The sequence below is a fragment of the Rhea pennata genome, chromosome 5 (assembly GCF_028389875.1).
Source record: "Rhea pennata isolate bPtePen1 chromosome 5, bPtePen1.pri, whole genome shotgun sequence".
Taxonomy (NCBI): Eukaryota; Metazoa; Chordata; class Aves; order Rheiformes; family Rheidae; genus Rhea; species Rhea pennata.
In genome coordinates, this window is record NC_084667.1 from 54,306,415 (window position 1) to 54,329,729 (window position 23,315).

The 23,315-nt window shown below is 38.9% G+C and overlaps 1 protein-coding gene across 3 annotated transcripts in view; it reads right to left on the bottom strand.

Annotated features, from left to right (window-relative positions):
- CLMN (calmin) overlaps positions 1–23,315 on the bottom strand; it is a 77,794-nt gene that overhangs the window by 17,695 nt on the left and 36,784 nt on the right. For 2 of the 3 annotated variants that reach the window (XM_062577116.1, XM_062577117.1), the window contains exons 2-5: positions 7,720–7,781; positions 5,048–5,143; positions 3,573–3,656; positions 377–469 (exon numbers count right to left, since the gene is read on the bottom strand). In XM_062577116.1, coding sequence (XP_062433100.1) covers positions 377–469; positions 3,573–3,656; positions 5,048–5,143; positions 7,720–7,781 — 335 coding nt within the window. Of the gene's footprint in view, positions 1–376; positions 470–3,572; positions 3,657–5,047; positions 5,144–7,719; positions 7,782–13,585; positions 13,625–23,315 lie in introns of those variants that run through there. The other variant, XM_062577118.1, reaches the window with a different exon arrangement.

Consider the following 23,315-nt stretch of genomic DNA (forward strand, 5'->3'; position numbering starts at 1 on the left):
CCAGAAAAGGTTACTGAAAACAAACTGATCTGGAAACAAATGCAAGAATTTAGTTCATATGCAGGGAATCTTGAATGAAATCCTTAGAAGGCACAGGAGAAAAGGAAAAGTAGCAACCTGAAGCTCTAATTCTGGACAAAGTAAAACCAAAAAGGCCTAAATTTTCTCCTATTTACACCAAAATAATTCCAGTGAAGTAAAATGAAAGCAGCTGCAGGTATAAAATTAGTGTAGATTAGGAGGAAGTACTCACATTTAGCAAGCTTAATGGTGTTCTTTAGGATTAAAAGTCAACTTTAAAAAGCAGTATTCAGACAGAGTAGCTTAATATTATGAAGACAGATCACTTATGATTACAGTATTCAAGTTTTATTACCTGAAAAAACAAGATTATATTCCATATTAGTCCAAGTACCAGAGAGGAATTTCCATCTGCTATTTCTGCTGCATCGATGCTAACAAGTTTTACCTGTGAAAGAGATCATAGATAATTTAAAGAAACATTATAAATGCAAAAAATTCATTGACTTGTACTGAGATTGTAGGATGTGTCCAGAATACTTCTGTCAAAGACCAGTCAGTCCAAAAGCTTGTGTTAATGGCAATTTGCCCTGGCCACAGCCCATTTACCTATTGAACCTTAAGCCTCTAGCACAGTCTGTAGAACCAGACTAACCCCCTTTCTGCACCTCAAGAGCAGAAATGTATTTCCTTCAAATATGGAACAAGATGGTGCCCCTATTCTTAAAGTGGCTCCTATTCTTAAAACGTAGAGCAGAGATATGCCTCCTCCTGTCTTCATCTAGCCTAAGGTATCGGGACATTGCAAAATTCAGGCAGGTTGGACAGAATACAGATAAACTCTGGGAAAGAGGACATGAATTGAAGTCACTTCTCATAAATAAAATCCTAATAAGACCAGCCTAGTTCTGTTTGGTTATGCATCTCTGTTCTCCTTGCTTTTCTCACTTTACACAGCTTGTCACAGAGCTCTGATGAGATCAGTTAGCAAAGGATTGGTTTGCCTAATCTAAGCAGATTCTAGAGTTTCCCACACTGAGCTTTCTTTCACATGATAACACCAGAATTCACTTAGACAACACAGACTTGTTTTTGGCAAAGGTCATGGCAACGGGAGGAAGTAAGGAAGTTGTCAATACTGTAAATGACACACAGACAGAGTTAAAATATGCAGCCCATCTACCACTTAGGAATTCTGTACATGATGAATCATTTAGCAGTGCTTTACTCTGCTGCCCCGATTCCACACAAGTGTATATTGACAGGTTCCACCCACTGGTTTAATATCTAACTCTGAAGCAGCCACTCTTGGCAGCCAAGGCATTTTGCCAACACTTCATTGCCCCCCTTCACTAACTGGTTTGGTGAAAGTGGAGGAGAAAAAAAAAAGAACAAAATAACCTTTTATTTAGTGGTTTGCAGAACAATTTTCAATCTTAGCAAGAATACACCTCTAAGTTGTTGCACTTCAATGTTTGGCTTTTCTTGCCAGTTCCAAAATATTTGCCTGGAGAAAGCTTTAAGACCAACTGCATTTCAATAGCAGTTTGTCCAAGGTGGGGAACAAATAACATTTAACATTAGGCTGTTCTCAATGTCAATTCTGTTCTCTCACTGCTGCTTACATTTGTCAGTACTTCCCTGTAGAGATAGCCAGCTATAAGATACTGGCTGCTTACTCTTAAGGAACTAAAAAAGCCATTTAAAAGTACTTGTTTTAGCACTACCAGTTAAAGGCTGACTATGTCCAAGCAGAGGTCCTCCTCCCTGGCCCATGTATGAAGAGGTTCCAGCCTGTGACCTGATAAGGTCCTGGCAACCACACAGGCTTATAACACCCAAAAACTGCTGCTCTGCAGTGTGTTGACCAACAGAGAGGAAAAAAAAACTCATCTGCCAGTGAGTCTTAACTAGATTTTAGTGGAAAGCATCAACTGTGAAACTGGTAAGAAAGTTGAGAAGTTATAAATTATTTCTCAATAATTGTAGCTGGACATGCAGAACTATGCTTTTAGGGGCAGATCAATCCCTATTTGTGGGTTTTTCAAAAGGCAATTACTCTTTAAAAAAGACTATTTGTTTTAACAGCTGTCATTTTCTTTTTATGTATGACATAAAACACAAACATAAAAGATAACAAAAACTTCTGTTAACTATCTCATATTATTTGTTACTCCTGTCTACAGAGCAGAGGTCACAAGATGATTCTTTTACAGGTAAGCATAAAAAGGTACTGCCCTAACTCCAAATTAATGTGGCTTGTCCCATGCTTATGGCTTGTGGGTGTACTGCTACTGGAAGATATTGGTGGTAATGCTGACTGAACGACAAGGCATATTCCTATGTTCTTGTTTTGTGAGCTGAAATTTAGTGCACGTGGAACTCGTGCATTTATTTTTTTAAATCTACAGAGCTTTAGCCAAGTCTCTGTCCAACCACTCCACGTTTAGAAGGATATTTCTTCTTACAAGTCAAAACAGTTACTAGTATTCATATGAGAGCAGAATAAATAGTCAGAAATTAACCTTGAAGAGAGGATTCCCAAGCAGGAAATTAGCAGCAACAGGAATGGCTGAGAAACCAGCCAGGGGAACTAAACAGTGTATTTCAATAGCAGCTGGCAAAGCCAAGGTTAGTTGCTGTCGCTTCCCAGCTGAGAAAGAAGGAGACGCAAGACTGTATTTCAGATTCTAGAGAAAAGGAGAAGTTTCAGTATAGCAAGAATATGAAGTCTTCTGTAGGGCATAGTCTAAAATTAGTTTTCTCATTCTGAAAGATCTGAGTATACCATGTAAAGGAATTGTGTATACAGCTGGGACTTATCTTGACACTACTACTTTTCATCTTTCTTTAAGAGAAAAGACCTTTCAAGACGCAGGACACCTCCATAATGCTCTGGAAGAAAGCTCTAGTGGGAGAAATCGATAAGGATCAAATCATTTCAAGCTATGGGCTGTGATCTTGCTTTGTCACTTCCAACTGTGTCAGTTTTTAGCAAGTGTTTCTTCAGTCAGTGATGTTGCGGCACTGCCACATTATGAGGAAAATTATATCCTTAGAAGGTTTTGATTGCAGAAATTATGCATTTATGTCATTTTCCAAGATTTAATTTTCTCTTGCCTTTGACTCATGCTCAGCTGCTGCAGCAGTTTACCAGATATACATGAGAGCTATAATACTGAAAATACCTCTAACGAAAGGAAGGAAAGTCTTCTACCTTTGAAGTAACTGAAGTCACGCCACTGAGACCCAGTCTCATAAAGATTACTTGCATTTCTTTTTATTTTCTTTTAATATTGGGTTCCTAATCCTTTAATCCTGTAGAACATTATAAACTGAACATACAATTCTTGGTTTTTAGACTCTGTAGGTGTTCTTTTTGTGCATTTTTATGTAGCTTTTCTGCCTTGCTGTTAAGGTAACAACTTAAAGTCACAACTTCTTTCAGACAGTACATTCCTCTTATGTACATGCTGTGCATTAGGCTGGTTAATTATATTTGCAAAATACATTGAGAGAAGCAATTAAGACCAGGCTTTGGAAATACTTACGTTACTGTCCTCCAAGAACTTAAGTGCTTTGGCTATGTTGTTCAAACGAAAAATGCGATGTGTTGAAGATTTGTATTCATGCATCTATAAAAATAAGAGACAGTGTTTTTAAAAATTGATAAAATTATTCACCACAGCACCTAAAACTAAAAAAAAAAAAAAAAAAAAAAAAAAAAAAAAAGAGTCAAAAGAAAAGCTGAGAAAATCTATCTATATAAAAGTATTGCCATCTTCTCTGATCAGTGAAGTGCTTCAACTACATGACCTGCCCTGGATGTAGCAGAACAGGGTTAGCAACTAATTTCCCTGCTCTGCAGATGCTATCACTCTCTTGGATCTGCTTGATTAATCACATAATCACTCCCCAACCACGTTCAGTCACAGGATCAAACTCAGCTGAAAATTTATAATAGATTTTTTTTTGTCTTGAAATAAATTAAATGATCCTTATGAGGAAGCATGAGCAGTTTTGCTGGTAGATACAGGAAGGTGGGAGGCAGAAACCTTCACTTTGGCAGAGATGACACAGAATTATTGCAAGCCTCCCTGCAATTCCACTTTGTCACTTTTTTTTTCCTAGCTGTGTAGAAACACCTAACTGCCAGTGCGACAAGTTTGGCCAGCTGACCTTCCCCCCTTTCTTGCCCTCCTCACTGACCATCCAGTTCACAGACTAGAGCTTGCCATGATGCATCTCCCCTTCTAATTCTTTTCCCGGCTGGTTCCCAATGCCAGTCTGTGTGAATGCACACAGAGGCATTGCTGCTTCTGCCACAGCTTCCTCAGACTATATTAATATTAAAAAATATGTGGTTCTGAAGGCATGACCACATTCAGCGGGTGCTCAAGTTGCAGTACGCAGACAGTTCAGTCCCTGTGCAGCATCACCAGTTATTTACAAGTGCATCTGCAGTGGTGAGAGGGCTCCAGAGCAAGTCTCTTACCCAAGAAGTGTAGTACCCACACGGAACGGAGTATTTACTGACAAAGTTAAAGCAGAAAGAAAACGTCCAACTTAGACCATACCAGTAAGATTAGAGAAATCTGAGCCAAGATAACAGAACCAAGCATCAGTGAACTTATTAAGTGTTGTAATTATCTTAGACAAAATAGAAATACAATTTATGGATTAAGAAAATAATACAACTAAATCCAGCAAATTTATTCTTCCTTGGTAAAGTGATTTGCATGATCCCCCCCGTAAAATATGCGGGCATTAATACGTTAAGCCTTAAAAAAATGTAAGGAGTGGAAGCATTTACACAGATCACACCCTGGTTTCACCTCTTTGTTACACATATCCTTGGAGGTCTAAGTTGCAGCTCAGGACATGAGACTGCAACATAAGGAAATCACAGTGGAATTGCTGAAAGATGCTGGACAAATTTCTCCTTTGTTCCTTGAATGTCCATATTTGATACCTGAAACACACACAGCTCCATCTTTACGCATGTCTCTCCCCCTTATATACATACCAGCTTTTGCCCTGACAGGACTTCCAGTAAAGCCATCAAGATTTTGCCATCTTGTATATCAATAAATAAATCTTTCACTTTCAGAGGAGGCTTGCACTGTGAAGAAAAGAAATCAGGTTGCCTTTAAAAAAACACTGCTTGGTAAGTCACCATTTCAGAGAGTAAGAAGGAGAATTTTATAAGACAGAGATACTGGAAATGAATGTTAAGCTGCAGGAAGAAAAGGCCTGCTTTTCTTCACATCAGTAGCAACTTTGTCCTAGGTATGATTAAGCTGAAACTGAGGTATGAGTACTCATGTAACTGAAATTGGACAGGGCGTTATTTCAGACTTTACATTACAGAATCTCATCCAGAAGACCTTACCTATGTTACTGAGCACCCAAGAGTTGGATACTGATCCCTCAGACTAGGGCAACTCCAGCAGGCATGAATCCCACGTTATGCAGAAAAAACAAGACTGAGATGAAGCCAGCCACAATATTCTATTTCCTCTGTAAAGTTTCTGGTGGTCCCACTCTGTTTCCAAGTATTTTTAAAGTACTTTAAATGTCAACCTCTTACATTGTGTCTCGCTCTTCTCAGCAATCTCCTCACTTCACAGAGGAGTCTGATGATGTACACACACTGCAAGGCACACAGCCAAGTTAGCTTAGCACTTGTGGGTAATCTCAGATGAGGAATTACCTTCTGTTCAGGTGTCACTCACTCATGTGTCTCCGAAGAACCTTTTGTCTTTAGTTGGGCAATGCACTAATGTTCAACTAAGCACAGCTTTGGCAACCTGGGACTGCACATTTTTGTTATTAGTCTTGCAGCTAGTCAAGAAGGGTACTAAGCAATACTCCATAGTGGAAAAAAAGACCCACTCATTTCAAGATTAATAACCTATTTCAAAGTCTCCAAAGCTAATCTTTTTCTTTCTTTTTTTCCTTTTTTAAAAAGCACAAAAAACAAAAAACTTAAAACAGGAACCACCAGAACTTGCAAGATGCAGACTACTCCCACAACTACTCCCACAACCAGCACAGCCAGCTCCTCTCAAAAGGAGACTCAAATGGCATGGTCTGCCGTGGATATACCACACCATCAAATGTTCCTGAAAAAGTACAGGAAGAAGACTTCACTTCTGCCTTTACAAGAAAGGCGCACATCTGCAAGAAGTGTTTCTTTGAGGAAAAAGGCAGAAGCCAACTTCCTTGGGGAATCTCCTGTGATTAGAAAGAGCTTTAGTAATGCTCTCATTATTAACATGGATGCATTTACTGTGAAACTTCCAGCAAATAGAGTAATATTATCAGCAGATTTTTACCCTTTCTTCAAAAAAAGTATTCTCCTGTGCTGCATCAGAGAGGAAAAAAAAATGCACTCCAGAGAAAATAGTTCACATGCACACAAAGTCTCTACGACTTCATATGCTTGGCATGGCAGAATTAACAGCACCCTATAGCCTTTTTCATGATCTAATTCCTTTTGTAAATTAAAAGCCTTTTTCACAGCCATACATTTGACAACCCTTTTCAACAGCTTTCAAAATTGCAGTTAGTTTAAAGCTCTAGAGACTGATTCATGAAGGAATCACGTAACACTTTCTTCGTTCTGAGAGACCTTTGGGAGCAATTGCTAGTCAAAACATTACCAAGTAGCCTTATTCTCATTTTCCAAGAGGATCCTTTCATTCCTTCAGCAAAAGACACTTCAGAATAGTGGACCAAAGCAGCTATATATGTGATGCCTTTCTTCTAAAAGCCCTTTGCTTTACCATGCCTGATAGGCAATCACTTCCCAAGAAGCGCAGGAGCTAGACTGAGGGACAACTTGTAGCCCAAACTTAGCTCCAATTTGTACTTCATGAAATTTAGCCACAGATATTAAAGGTGCTCTGAAGCCTAAACTCCAGTTCAAGTTCTGTACATTGGTCTCATGCCTTGACCCTGTGCTAAGCAATGCTACTGTGTCAGCAATATGAACATTTTTTTTTTCCTGCAAGTCTCTCATCCTCATCAGCAAGAGGATAACCCTTCTCTGGATGGCAGACTATTCTTGTGAATTAGTACTGACCTACTGTCAATAGGAATAGTAAATTAGGTTCGGTAGTCATATTATGGTGTGATACAGGAGAGATTAAGAAACAATCAAGTCTTACAAGAATGGTGGGAAGTCTAAGAAATAGTTCTGTAACATAGCTGGCTATGTTAAGAACTTATTATAAAGACCCCAGGAAAATGAATGACAAAGAATTACTATTTTCAATTTGGAGATTTGGGATTGAGCCAGGGTCTGAAGAACCGCATGTCTTTGGCCGTGATGCTTTTAATATTAGAACTTCCAGTCTAGGGAATAACAGTTATCATAATCTTAGAACAACCTGAACCACATTTGATCTTTTGTGGGTAAATTCTAGGGCATTATGATAACACCCAGTAGCATTAGGTACGTATATATGAGATGAACTAAAATTAACCAAGCAGTCACTGCACCTAAAAAGCAATTTTCATTACCCAGAAATCTGCTTGCAGCTTCCCCTTGTTCTCCTCCAAACCTCCACATATGCATACTAGTCAACTTTTATTCCAAATTCCAACTATGTTGATCTTTTAAAAGGAGTTAACTGCAGTCTGTCTACTGTTACATCCTTGTACATGACTATTAAGACCATTTGTCAGTCTTACCTTTCCCAAATGTAGGTTTATCCATCTGGTAAAGGTCCTCTTCTGTACATTTTCCCGTTCCACTAAAAATAACAAACAAAAAAAACAGCACTTAAGTTTCCAGGGGAGGTGAAGCTTATAGCAAATTTCAAAAACTCATGCACAAAAAGCCAGGATTCATGAGAGCCTTATGAATAAAGCAAATGTATTCCATCTAGATCAGGAGACGAAAGGTTGAGCCATGGTGTTTTGTTCCGTTTCTTTGCCCAGATGTGATCTATCCATTTGCAGGTACATTTTGAAGTATGTTGGAAAAAAATCTCTCTTAGGTTTGCAATCGTCACTGCAGCATTTTCAAGATGAATGTTTATGCGTGCACAGCTCTCCAGTGATGTTACACTCCGAGCAAGCAGTTTGATCCTTGTATGTCCATTTATAGGACTCTTGCCCTGACACCCTCATGCAAATTGGGCTCGTGTGGATTCCAGTGTACTTACTCGCACGCACCATGAACAAGATCACATTAGTCAACACGGTAATTTTCTCTTATTGCCTCCAACTGCAAAAGCTTCCTCAGATCTTCCCTATCTTCTAACTAATGCATTTTAAGTCTAACTTCCCAGTCCCTATGTCAAAGAATCATTTTATTTATATTGCAATAAGACAAGGAGCACTTGTTTCTTGCCAGAATTGCTGTATGCTAGGTGCTGTACAAATAACTCCTGTGCCAGCTGACGAGTTTTTAATCACATGTGCCATTTCCTGAATCCATTTCCATAGTGAACTAGAGCAAAAGGGCAAGAAGAATCTTATTTCTGACCAACTTTCATTTACCTTCTAATATAAAAGAGTAACACATACATTTAATGTAAACGAAGTAGACTGAAGAAGTAATATTACATTTTAGAAACAATTATTCTCAAGTGGTTCTCAAATTTCACTTGAATTAAAGAAATCTGGCAATTTATGAACAAAAAACATTGAAACTAGCTATATGCTGTATTTCAATTTGCTCAAAGTATACATCAAATATATTTTAAAACGATTTTGTATTTCTTCAGCCATAAGAAAATAGCTAACCTATCTACTGGGAAATCACATTCTGTAAAACAAGTCTGGCTTGTTTTTATTGGTCAGGCTAATTATAGGCTAAGTAGTAGCTTCCGTAAATCAAATTTTAATATTGTTCTTTTTGATCATTTTAACTCAAAGGTCCAGCAGCCTCTAATCATATATATAATTGTTTTTCTTATTTTGATGTATTGGAATAGAGCTTTCAGCATGAATTACATCTGTTACTGACAGCCATTCAGGCCTTTTAAGTCCCCTTATTCCTGTAAAACCTGATTTCATGTAAGATTGGATTAAAAAAAAAAAAGGTCATTACCCTTTAAATGCTTTAAAAAACATGGAAAATGCCAAACTAATTATTGCTGTTGGCTTTTCTTTTAAAACATTTTAGAAGAATGTGCACAGATTTGAAACAGCTCTCCACAAATGAAACTGTAGATTACATTAGGGCTCCAAAATATCAGTAAAATAACCACAGCATTTACTGCCTACAAATCTCAAAATACAATAAACTAAGAGCTGTGTTACATCTTTTGAGGGCTTCCTTTCCTTCAGCAGCCCAAGCCCAGAACTGTCTTTTTGTGCACTCGTGCACATACATCTGTGCAGTGCAAGTACTATGTGCCACGTACAGTAAAGGGCATAACTTCGACAATTTTTCTGTTTTAAAACTAACCTTTGTGGGTGGGTGGAAGGCAATGTTAAGCTATATCTACTCCCAGATACACTTCTTTTTGTTTAAATACATGCGCTGGTGCAAAGGAGAAGGCAGAACGGGACCAGGAACTGTCAGTGGAAGAATGGGCCACCTCTTTCTCGGGCCACCTCGAAATGTTCGGGAACTGCTCGGTTGGGCAGTGCTAGGTTTCAGGGAATACTGCAGGTCTTGTAAAACTAGCTGGCTGTACAAATTTCCAGTGTTGACCAAAACCAAAGAGAAAACACAGAAGGGTACACGGAAGCAAAATAAATGTTTTCTAATTTCAACAGAGGCTTGGTTTCAATGAGGGCCTATTTTTCACTGATCCCTTTGGCAATCTTAAATTTCAGGGTAAATAAGAATGCAGGAGAGAGCTGTGTTTATATACAGATTACCCACAAAACTGAGCACATACTGGCTCTTAATTTTGTTGCTGAAGTTCTGCTGTCAGTGCAAATTAGAGTTGCACATATGCCTGAAAGGGTGAGCAAGCCAGGCTGGTATTACTGCTTCCTGAAGTTCACACACCAAAAAAACCAGGCACGTTCACGAAGGTACATGCATATACATACAGTTTTCTGACACTATTCAGTGAACACTTCTACAGCAAACTCTCCTAGGTATGAACAATGACCTAGCGTAGACACTATGTGTTTCTGTAATAGTTTAAAGCAATAGTAACTGGATGGGAAAGAGAAAGGCGGAGGAAATGGGTTTATAAAAATCCCTAAGGCAGACAAACCCCTAATGCAGTCCGTATGCTTGACTGGAGAGTTAATGGGAAAAGTGCAGCACAGGTATTTATTGATGTGTACCTTTAACTGTTATTCTTCTCTAGCTTTGTGGACCTCCCAGTTTTGGTATAGCCTCTCTTCTCCACAACCTTTTCATTTGTGAGGATTGTAGAGACTCTATAAACTTTATACAGTTTCTATAAATTAAATGGAATCTTTTTTTCCTCCTTCACAGCTACTATTGTGTAAAAGTGCAGAAAATCATTCCAGTCCAAAGTTCCTACCCTGTTGTATATAAGCTTACTGAAACTGCACCGGGTTTACTGGGCAGCTAGAGAGCAGTAACACCATATTATAACATAATAATTACACACACCATATGGCTGGCCTGCAGACAAATCCAGTGCATTATGCTGGAAAAGAAGGATGCCTGCTGTGAGGGTCAAATTCAACAATGTAATGCAAGAAGGTAGTAAAAAGTTAGAAACTGCCATTTTGGTTAAGCTCAGCTCAGCCGCTGACATAGGAGACAATTAAAAATACAAAGAGAAATCTTGACCACCACACAGAACCTAAGCCTACAGTACTCTTCCAATGATCTCAAATGCAACGTGGACTCAGGTGTTGCAAGGGCACAGTATTTATATCAAAGTACATGGGTACAGCCCAGGTACTAGCTGCAATAATTTGGAGGGAAGAAAACATCACCAGGGAAAAAGGTGTGCTGGTAGGCTGATGAGCCTACCACGGCCTATGCACATCTCCACCCCAGTGCTATATCCTAGAGGACAGCAGAATTTGGTTCAGTCATAATATGTGCACCCAAGTCAGTTTGCAAATAAGTAGTCACAAAGATACATATTCTGGTTTGTCAGATCTTCTGGCAAAGGAAACTGACCTGTCACAGAATAAAACTAAGTTAGTTCAAAGACCACTTGGACAAATTGAAGGCTAAGCTAATATGAACCAGTAAAAGTAAATTCAACTCATTCTCTTCATGGCACTATTTCCTTCCCTACGAGCCTAGAAATTGCTCAGGCATTTCGTATCTATGCCATTTCTTCCTCCTTCACATCTCTCCTCCAAGGCCATTTTTGTTGCAATGCAACAAGAAGCCAATCCTCCAACAGCCTCTACATTCCACAACCAACTGAAGATAGTAAATGTTGATCTGCTTTTAAATAAAGTTTGTTCTGCTGTTGTAGAACTAATTTTGAATACTCTTCCAAGACACACCACCACAGGGCTGAGTATATTGAGGAACTATGAAAAGTGGAAACCAATCTGAGTGAAACACTTGTCTGCATGTAATTACATAGCTTCAGAAAACTGCTCGATTTGCATGCATGGAGATTACTCCCAAAGCAAAGGTCACTTAAATTTGCCTCCACAGCTATTAGCATTTCAGCCATGATATCATTAGCAGATGAAGTTAAAACCTTCCTAACAGGCTAAACTAGATTCACTTACAACTTCCCTTCAAGACATTTCCTTGACTATTTTATAACATGAACAAAAGTCAGTTTCCTAGTTTTTATGTTATAATCTCTATATAAGATATACCTGTTACTAACATTAGGCAAGTTTTCAAGAGGGAAATGGCAGTGTTGGCCACATAACTGTGAATGAAGGTGTTTTGCCTGCCTTTGACTTCAGAAGCAATAATGTGCCAGGAGAATCATACCACATCCACTGCATAAGTAACCACTGGCCATCACAGAAACAATTCATATGCTTTATGGCTCTGGAAGTCAAGAGTCTGGACATCTGCCAAGGTCTTAGATCAGGAGAAATTAGTACTTCTCATTGAAAACAACAAAACTATGGGCAAATATATCGTATTTAGATACTTCATTGGCTAGCCTAACTCCAAAATGGAACATGTGGTTCAGGCACCCTGAGTCCTAGGAAATGAAATGCAAATTCCTCTGCTTCCTCCTTCTTCATCCCAAGAAGTCAGGTCGCACAGCCAAGTGATCAATCAGTCTCTAATGAACAGCAGTCTCCTTTTGAACCACCCAAACTCCAGGTCACTAAATAAAGTGAGAACTAGATTTTAATTTGGGCTTCACTGTATACCTAATCTGTGACTCAGCCTAAGTATTTATGATTACTACCATGGTATCAAGTTTGAATACTATCTTATCTAAAATTGCACATTTGCTGTCCACAATGTTCCAAGCCTCCTTGCCCTACTATGCCTCAAACACTACAGCGAGTGTTTCTGGACATGAAAGCCTTTTTTTTCTAAACGCACAATAACGAGGCCACCAACAATACTGTTAGCTGAGAATTGCCATAGGTTTTGTTTTTATTAGGTGCATACAAAGACATAGACTGACGGCCCTGAAGAGCCACGTTGAATTACAGTCAAATCACCAAAAAAGGTGGTGTCTGACTCAGCTCTGTGTCTATTAAGCTTCTGTATATAGAGCAGCTGAGACACCTGAATCCTAGTATGTTATTCTACCATTTTTGCCCTATGTAGATGCAGGTAATTGCATACGTCGTCTGGGCAAATAAGGGTCATGACTTTATTTACAATAAACAGTGTGACGTTAGCTATAGGATGTTGATGTTAGATAATAGCACATCATCAGATCTATAAAGAAGCAGAGATCCTTGTGCTTTTAGTGTTCAAATTCAATACACAGGACAAAGATCACATGCAAAAGGGAAAAGGAGGAGGGCAGATGGAAGACAGGTGACATGCAAGAATAATACATTCTACATGGAAAGGGTGATAAGAGGTGAGAAAAAAAAGAGAGGGAGGCTGTGTGGAAGAAAGCAACTTACAGCAAAATAAATGGAGAATTTAAGATGAACTACGTAAACAGGGCTGGAAGGTTCATTTGAACAGAGTTACATTAAACACACTGAACTATATACCCTCTTAGACTTGATTTCTAATACATATTTTGAATAATATATTCCAATATAGCTGAAAAAATAGCTCATAGTATGATAAAAGACAACATGTAGGAAAACACATGCCTCACATCTATGTGGTAGAGTCCAGATACATGATTCAGGAAGCACTCGGTACTTACAAGAAAAGCTTCATATTTGTAGGAGTGTGAATTTTAATGGCATAATCAAAGCATAAAGAATAATTTTATCCAAATAGCCCACAAAGGTCATTTTATAAGCTTCTGAATTCCTGGGAATTGTTTATTTTCCTTGTGCTTAAGAAACCCCCAAACAGCTTAAAGGATTAATATAAATTTTCTTTCTGATCTATATAGGAGTTAAAGACTTAGTTGTGTACCATATGTCAATTTGATGTAATTTGGAGCACATGAAATATTAAATCTTAAAAACTCTGGTTTTCTAAAGGAAACATTAACTACACCATATAACACAGAGACTGCTCTCAAGTTACCTCCTATGAAACAGGGCCTCTAAGCCTTCCAGATGAAGTTGTTAAGTTAATTGTTTGTTGAAACTGACTCATTTATTAGGGTTCTTATTAAATTTCTATGGCAGGTGTTGAAAACTTGAGGCTTTTTTGTTCCATCAAAGTTGCAGAGTCCGAGTCTTACTGGATCAAAATTCTTTAAAACTCAGGTTGGCACTGCAGAATACAAACATCATTGCATCTCAGGCATTAGATTTGCATTAGCTGCAGTTAAACAGGCTTCTTGTAGAGTTCAACTTCTGGTTACAGCAAAATATTTACTGCTGCAATTGGTACATCTCGTGTGGCAGGATTACACACATTGACTAAATACTGGAGGATGAATATGAGATTCTTAGAAAACTCTTACTTCAATCCTCACAATGTCTGAGCCAGATGCTCTTACCACAGCATTACATACATGAATTTACTGGTAAACGCCGCTATGCTCTGAAAGAAAAATCCCATATAAAATATCACTATTAAAGATGACTAAAATAGCTTCCAGCAAGATGGACTTATTTTCCTCCATTAAAAGTAATTTAGTAGCGGCAGATGGTAAAGACTCCCTTCCTTGTACCCTTCAACCACAATGTAAACATCTCTGCTCTGATGATATTTTATAAGCAAGGAAAGCATTATTGAACAGATAACAAAATTTTCGCATTTACATACCAGGAACGTTCTCATTAAACAGAACATGACGTTTGCCAAAAAGAGATACAATTCTGTTCTAATCACTTTGAATGGAATAGACATCAATGTTTCCTGGGAGTGTGACTGGACCCAACAGAGTAGTAATCAGGTTAAATTCAGTGGCTTTGGAAATGTTAATCTAACAAGCGATTTAAGTGTCGAGCCTGCACAGGACTTCTCCAGCTGAGCACACCACCTTTTGTTGTGGCATATTACATGCTGCAAGAGGAGCTCAATACATCCTTTTGTCCATGAAGACAGACAAGATTTGCTGTTACTAGCAATGGCCATATAGGAACACTGCACATTTTGAAAGACTCGATCTGAGAGTTTCTTCTGGCCTAGGGTTCACTGTGCTCCAATGTTTTCTGCTGTGCAAGTATTGGTTTTTACAAATGGTTTATCTCCTGGGGTTACTGATGTTTCTTGGGGTATTTAGGTCCCAAGCTGTGTGGCGGGCTGAATGCCCAACACTCAGTTTAGAGCTTTGCCATTGGTTGAGTGCTAAACTCTGTTAGAGGTCAATGCTTAACTTCAACTTCAATCTCATTTTGAAACTCTTCTACCTAATTGAGTATATCAGGTCTGATTCTCTTCACTTGCTCAAAGATAAATCAGAAGTGTGCTTCTGAAAATAACAAAGTTAACAGTCACCACATTCAGCCTGGAACAAGTTAGTCCTGACTTGTTGCTAGTTAGAAGAATCTTGTATTGATTTCACACAAACATGAGTTGACCAACACTAGCACAGCTGTTTCCTTTCCACTGACATGAGGAACACCAGTACACATACCATTATCTGTGCCAATTTTATTCGTATCTATATACCACTCCTAATGGAAGATCTCTGTGCTCATCACGTAGCATCTAAGAAGAAGAGAAAAGAACAACAGCTTCCAGAAGCCACCTCACCTCAACCAAATAAAGGCACCAAGTCACAACCAAAGTCCAGTCCAGCTCCATCTCCACTCCTCTACATTTTACCAAGTAGAATCACAAATTACTTACTTGTTGTGGCAAACCTAAAATGTCTAGACTGTTAAACATTCCTTATTGTTTATGGTTTTTTCTTTCTAAGGAAGAAAAAAATCCTTCTGGCTGAATTGTTGAGACATCAAAAGCTGAAATGCAACAAGATAGACTGCTTTACATCAGTTCTGACAACAGTGCTAAAGCCTGAATAATTTGAGTTGAGGAAAAAAAAAACAAAACAAAACACTAACAAAATCCACTCTGTGTGTCAGGGATATTTCTTGACATTCAGACACAGATGAGAGGTAGTGTATGCCCAGATTCCCATTGCTTCCTATATTTGTCAGTTAATGCTAACAGGCTGGTGATTAGCTGCACTTCTATGCATTTAAAAACACTGTAACTTAATCTGTGAGTAGAGAGAAGAGAACGCAAGCACAGGAGGCCGGCAATACATTTCAAACAGGTCTCCAGAGCAGCTTCCTGAAGTGCATTACAGGACTCGGTCTGGAAAACAAAATTTGGACTCCTGCAATTTACAACCAATACCTTCAAAGTGCTGCAGGATGGAAGAGAAGGGCTTGTGAGACAATTGCCAGAGACATATAATCTTGCTTGGAATTTGCTTTTAATCATGGGAAACCTGTACTTGGAAGACAGTAGTTTCATTTTCTAGAATCAGGTAGGAAAGGGCAACTGCAGACCTGGCATGACACAGAGCTACTTTTCAGAAGCCATGAAATCACAAAGAATTGTCTACTGGAGCTTCAGTGACTTCTGGATTTCTCCTTTACACTTTCCCCACTGTCCCCAAACAAGCTGTGGACGTTACCCAGCTGGTTTATGATTCAAACCAAAAAATGCTTATAGTAGCCTTCTGAACAGGACCGAACAGCACCGCAGTGCTAGGAAGAGGATCAGAAGTAAGAAAAAAAGCAAGCAAAACTCAAGCATACATGTGTACTGCAAAAATAGTGTTAAAAACCCCAAAAGATTAACCCACTGCACAGGCCACCAAAACCTACTGATATACTCAGGAGAGGGAGTGGCCTAGCAGCTCGCATAGATCTCCCTGGTGAAGGAATACACACTCGTACTGTGGTCTGCATTTCTTCCACGTCTTCCTCCCTTTAATGTTTATTTTTGTTGTTGTTTTTGTTGTTTTCTTTTGTTTTTTGTTTGTTTGGTTGGTTTTAAATCAAAGCCACTAAGCAGCACAGCAGAAGCAGAGTGAGGAGCATAATGGTCAAATGAACATTAGAAACATGCAGAAGTATATGCAACGCTAGGAGCAAAGGCTGAATAGATGGATGGACATTAATATTACCTAGAACAAAATCCTGTGGCTTTGGAGGAATAAGCAGATGCTTTCTACATTGTGGGCCAGACATGGGATCTCAAGTAGAAGGTAGGAGACCATTCTTGGAGAAATGGAGGAGAAAAAAAAAAACAAAACAAACAAAAACACACACACACACACACAATAAGAGAATGGATGCTGCATTTCAGAGCACATCAACAGCCACTCAGCAACTGTAATTTAAAAATGGAAGAAGCCAGAGTGTAACCTGACAGAGTTAGAATAAAAGGGCTAAAAAGCTGAACTACAGTAGGTCCATTTTCAGATGTATCATAAAAGGCAAGAACCTAACAGAGACCTAACACTCCAAAAGGATTGCCATTCAAGAACCTACCAGAACCTAACAAGCCAAAAGAATGGCCATTCATCTTAAAAGACCTTTTAGGAAGCATGCTTCAAGCCAAGCACCTGTTTTTCTAAGAAAAAGATGGCTCCTATAGAAGTAGCAGTGGGCAGATCAAGGATGCCAATGTGGATTACTCAGCTGAGTTAGTTGTAGCTTGCCCTCAGGAGACTCTGGACTACTGGCCCTTCTCTGACTATAACCAAAGCTTCGTGGACCACTGCAACAGAAAGCCTGGCCCCCTCTGTACACAGGTTAGCATTGCTTTAGATAGCATAAGGAACTACGAGTTGGGAATCCTGGGTATTTTTATAGACAGCGCTATCCAGTTTCTCCATAAAGAAAGTAAGATAAAGTACAAGAGGAGACTTCTGCCACCCTGACTGGAAGAGATTATGTGAAGCAATGTTTAAATTCAAGTCAGCAGCAGCCTTTCATTTGCTTCAGCAGGCTTTGAAACTTTTTAAAGTGTGAAGATCATTCAGAAATAGCATTGGCAGAATTTACGCATTAATCAAAACCAGAAGGTGTCAGACAAAACCATACCACCATGGACTGAGCTTGGATTGAGGCCTGTTACAGTGCTTAGGAGCCCAGTTCTTTTCAGCAGTTTCCCCAAATGTGTCAATGCAGCCCTCAAGTGACTGAAGTTCTAGATGGAACTCCGTATTTTTCAGCTGTACACCTGAAGCCAGATTTCAGCAAAACTGTCAAGTTGTCAGTGAAAACTCAAGAAAAAGAAATTTGTATAGTAGTTCTGTTACTCTAAGAATCCAGAACTAAAATAGTACCATTCTCTGGTGTTAAAGCCATCAAAAGACCGGAGCACGATGAAATGTAGACACTGCATGCATCTTCAACACTAACACTACCATGCCTATGACTCTTTCCTTAAACAGTTCATTTGTAATTTCCAGGACAATAGCAACCTTTTTATTTCTTTATTTTATTGCATCTGTTTTCAAAATTCAAATGAGAATGTATCAGGAATCCTGAAAACTAACTTCCTCGTTCATGTCCCACAGGGAACGTCCATCCAGGAGGAAAAGCAAACATACAGAAGAATTTGGGTTAAGTTTTAAGCAAGTATTTTTGTTATTTATGCACATGTTCAGAAACAGAGTTTAGAATTTAGCAGATAGTTATTTCTGACATATAGTATTGCTCACAGCAAGACAAGCTTATTTCAGGCAAAAACCTGTTATATAGCCACACTCTGTGTTTGCACAGTATCCTCAACCCAGTGAGCTGTTTCTGTGCTCGTCCTTACCAGGCTTTCACCTTCTCAGGCACAAGACACAGCATTCTCTCTCATTACAAATGAGAAAAATGGAAGCACTGACAACTTCAGGGATAAGCATTTTTCTCTAAGAGAAAATTCAAGCAATCCCAGAATGGCCAGCCCTGAGGGCAGGTCTAATTCGATTCCACAGTGATGAACACTGAAATGTAGATGCTCATGGAGGATTGTGAAGTAATAGGAGCAGGGACCCAGGATGGCCTCACCAGAAGAGGGCCAGCTACTCATCATACAACAAGCCCTCCCTTTAACACACCCAAAGGCATTCACAAGACATCACAGCTTTCCAAGAGGCAAGTTTTTTAAAAATAATAAAATAGTAATAATAAAATAAAAGCAGATTATGGAAGGAACATGTGCTTAACATGCATAACATTCCCTCCTGAGATGAAGAGATATACTTCAAAATGGGAAGTACGCCATGTTATTTACTGTATTAGCTTGTACTAAAAAGAATGCTAATGAGACATTCCAGAGAAAGATGGACTTTCAAATGTCACACTCTATAGCACAAGGGGAATAAAGACATTAAAAAAAAAGGGGGGGAGAGGGGGAATTCCTGTTGGGAGATGTGTTTTCTGTAGCACTTTAAATGAGTTCTCTTTTTTTTTCTTTTTTCTTTTTTTAACACAACAAATGATTAAATGATTTTTTCCCAGCTTCAGGTTCCTCTCAGTCATTTTCCAAGGCTACTAAAGTGATCAAGGGAAGGAACCACTGAGCCACAGCAGTCTGTGCTAGGAGAAACTTCAGTCGGAGCTGCATCATGCCAAAGGGTAGTTTCACATACCGTTTAACCAGTATTGATCAGCTCTGCCACTAAGAGGCTTAGCAAAAGGTTCAGCCAGCCCCAAGGAAGGCATCAAACAGCTTTTTGGCAACAAGGCTGGCTTACAGTTTACGTGAACCGTTGGCCTAAGAGTGCTTATGTGTTTAAACACTACCAGATTAGCTCACCTTCTCTCCCCGAACATTGCCTTTGCACTACTTTGCAGCTCTCCCCTCAGGCCAGAAGGACAGGATTCTGACCACTGTGTGTTCCTCACATTTTTAATCTCTTTGCCACATCAAGCCATGAATGTTGTGTAATGGGAATAACACAGAGCATGAAGACTGACAATGTTCCAACTTCCATAGGAGTCAGAAAGCTCTAATGAGTCAGCTCCTGTTCTGCCTCCTTTTTTCCACTGTGACAAGCACACCTGCCACTTTCAGCATACAAGATTGCTGGTATGTGCTGGATATAGTTAATGTATAATGCCTCCACCTTCTTTAGGCTTGCAGTTGTTAGCATAGCTGGTATGTACTTGCTCTCCAACAAAAAAATCACTATTCAGATTCCGTTGTTCTCCTTGTAGGGGATGCGAGATGGATGGATGAATGATGGAAGGGGACACTGGGACACCACTGCTTTCAGGACCACACCTGTGAGCACCCTAGAGAAAAAGCAACTTTGCTGGACATCCAGTAAAGTATGAAAAAAGCACAATGAAAGCTGTCCTGTGTGCAGCCTCTGGCAGAAGTGGGCAAGTCAGCAATACATTCTCATCAACGCCATTGAAATCAGCCAAGCTAATGCAAGCACGGACATCCAGTTTTGGGAGACAGAGGATCACAAAACATTATCTTTACTAAGGCCATGTCTGTGCCCAGATCAGTAAGCACCAAGAGACCTAAAAACTGTTTTAGTACTATGACAGTTGTCTACTCACAGATGATTTCCACTTCTTCTTCATAAAAAAAGCTTATAATCCTGAATCTCAAACAGCAGTATTAGAGCCATATTCCAAGCCATTATGTCTTCACATAGTGCTTTAAGCTGAGAAGTTTTTACAGACAGCAAGGGCTCCCATGTATCTGTTGGTGCCCTGCCTTGCTCACAGTATTCAGCAATTGCTTGGTTTTGACCAGCTGGTTTTAAGGTAAGAAGCTTAACTCTTATGAATGGTTTATACTCTTTACAGGTGTACAAAATGACCTAAGACAAACCAAATATTTCAGCAATTTGAGGCCTGACTCATGGGTTTTCAAAGCCTGAGCCTGTATATCCCAGGTGTCGGTCATTTGAGGGTCAGGGAGAGACATTATTAAGTATGCCAAGGACTCTGCAGGCCTCTAGTGTGCGTGGCAATGGGCTTCATCAAAGCAGTCATGCAGGGTACAAGCAAAGTCAGACCAGAGGACTGTGTAATCATAACTAAAACATGATCCTACAATCAATTCCCCTCAGGATGAAAAACACAATAAAATCTTCATAAAGAAAAAAGAAAATCAAGAACGCAACTGCCTAATTGCAGCCTCTTGCATAGCAACAGAGAAACAGTACGTCTTCAAGCCCATGATGCTACCTTGAAATTGAGGCACCATTAAAAAAACAAAAGGACTCTCAATGCCCAACAGCACTTAGACTCTACTACAGTATGTTGCTAGGAAAATAAATGGAAAATAGGAAGATAAGACTCAAATAAATGTTTAAATGGATGAAGGAGTTCCTTTCAGACCTTGGGCAAATTTCCATGATCTCTCTCATCTTTAACAGGGGAATCATTCATGCTTCAATAGCATCCTGAAATTAAATTCACAAACATTGCAGAGGTATTCAGATACTTCAGTGACAACTACACCGCCAGACCCTGATGTGCATAAAGTAAACAATTCATAAGAAGATTTTTGTGCTGCACCTGTATTACAAGGATCACAATTGCTGGTCCGTAAGATCCTATCTTTACCCAGCCAGGAAAGAAACGTTAACAGTACTTGATGCAACAATACTCCAATCTTCTGCAAGTTTCTGTTGCAACTGTATAAATTAGATCCCAATGCAGAAAACTGTAAAGGTTGCAGTACCTTTCACCAAGGAACTCTCAAAATATTGGGGAAAAAAGGGAGTAAAAAATTACAACTGAAATTCATCAGCAGACCATTCTTTCCTTGCTTACAAACATTACATTTAAAAGTCACCAGAAATACTGGGATGGGAATTTTGTTTCATGTAACTTTATTTGGGAAAAGAAAGTGAAAGTTTTTATGCCTGCATGGATTCTCTCTTGTTTATTTTCACAATTGATACTAATGACTGTAATTTAGCTGCAAGAATGGCTTTGAAAATATAGCTTCTCTGTTTCAATTTATTTCCACAGCTGCAGAGTTACATTATTTAACTCTTCTTTCTTAAGTAGATTTCCTTTGGCTTTGACTCCCATTTAATAAAGTGACAAGTTTACTGAATACAGCCTTTGCCATGCCAGTGGATTAGTACAGCAAAGCCTAACTTGATTGAAAAATAACTCCACTCCATGTCACTTTTCTGCCACTCAGCTCACACTACAGATTGCAGCTGTGTCTGGCCAGCAAGCCAGTTGTTTCACTTTTTTTTTTTTTTTTTTTTTTTTTAATGGCCAACAATAGCAAACCAGTAATACGCACACTTCATTTTCATGCTCAGGGCAAGTAGGAACCATGGGACTGGGCAGCAGGTTCTCTGGAGAGGGCTCTTCCTGCTTGGCTGGAGATCAGGGATTAGCACCGGTGACAAAGGAAAAGCAAAGAAAGCAAGTACGGAAACAAGTACCAAAGGCAGTAACGCAACTATTTGTAAATATTTACACCCGATGAAAAGTATGGGTGGAAATTAAGTTGGAAGAGCTTGCCAGAAAATTCCAAGGAGCGTAACTTAAACCGGACTTGATGCTATGCCACCACAACGTACAGCACACCTCTAAGGTCTGAGAGCCTTCATCTCCCGCTCGTCTCGCATCCTGCAGCGCTCTGGGCACCACTGCATCCCAGGGAGACTCTTCCTTGACAGCACCCATAACTTAAACACAAGCAGCAGGATTTAGCTTTTATTTGTCTGATAAAACAAGCAGATTTAATCCACAGTCAGGTTTATTTTAACATAAATGATAGTTACTCTGTTCTTTCAACACTGAACAGTCTGAAAAGGTATGATTTTAAGACTGTTTTATGGACATGCACATTAGCCTTACCTGTATAAGCAAACAAAGACCCTTTGGTATTAACGGGGAGGAGAAGCAAGCAACATGGACCATTCAAACTCACAAGAGACAAACTCTACCTGCCCTTTCCTACCCCAGCTAGAAAACAAAAAAATGGAGAAAAATGTTGGCTTCTTTTTTTGTTTGTTTGTTTGTTTTTGTTTTTTTAATACAAATGCTACTCTTGGCTCATATGTCTCTCTGGAAAAAGAGCAACCTATTTATTTACTTCCATGCCCACTGCTCACAGAACATCAAATTTTAAAGCTTAATTAATAATTGCTCACATTTATATACTTTCAGACCACTAATTTCAATAGAAGATTAAAAAGTGATATAATTAGCTTAGAAGTACAATCACAAGGCAGAGGATATATTTTTGCCACTGGTAAGGTATAGAGAAGAAAAATCTTTGAGTTTCTGAATAAATAAATTATAATTTACACAATAATGACAAGAAATACTTCTACAAGTTCATAGTATTTGTAATTTTAACAGAAGCTTCCTTGGTAAAGAACACAGATTTACCTTATTAAATTAGAGCAAACAATCTTCTAGAGAATTTACCTTATAAGGGAGTTGTCAACCAACTAAGAGATGAAACTGTCTGATTTCAGCAGGAAGAGGTAGTCAAAGGAAAAACTTTTGGCCAGTATATACTGGTCCCTTTTTTTCTCTAGAAAACTTTCTAGAAGAAAGTTAATAAATGAATCCTCACATTTTTAGGGATGAAGGCAAGAAATTACTATTATACTGATTTTATAAGCAAATTACCGTTAATGGACTTGTCTAAAGCTGCACAAGCAGCCAAATTACATCTTGAGCACTGTTTTTAAAGTCACACTTTGCATAGTATGTAAGAATCTGCTTAGAAATTGCTCATTGATTTCAGTTGCTATGTAGTGGAGAGATCTTTAAATTCTAGGTGGTATGGGCCCTTTTCTTAATGAAATCCACTGAGATACTGGACTCCACAATTAAAATGTTTTACCATAAAGGTCTAAAACAGATAAATCTGGAGCAGAATGTACTTGCTATAAAAAGTA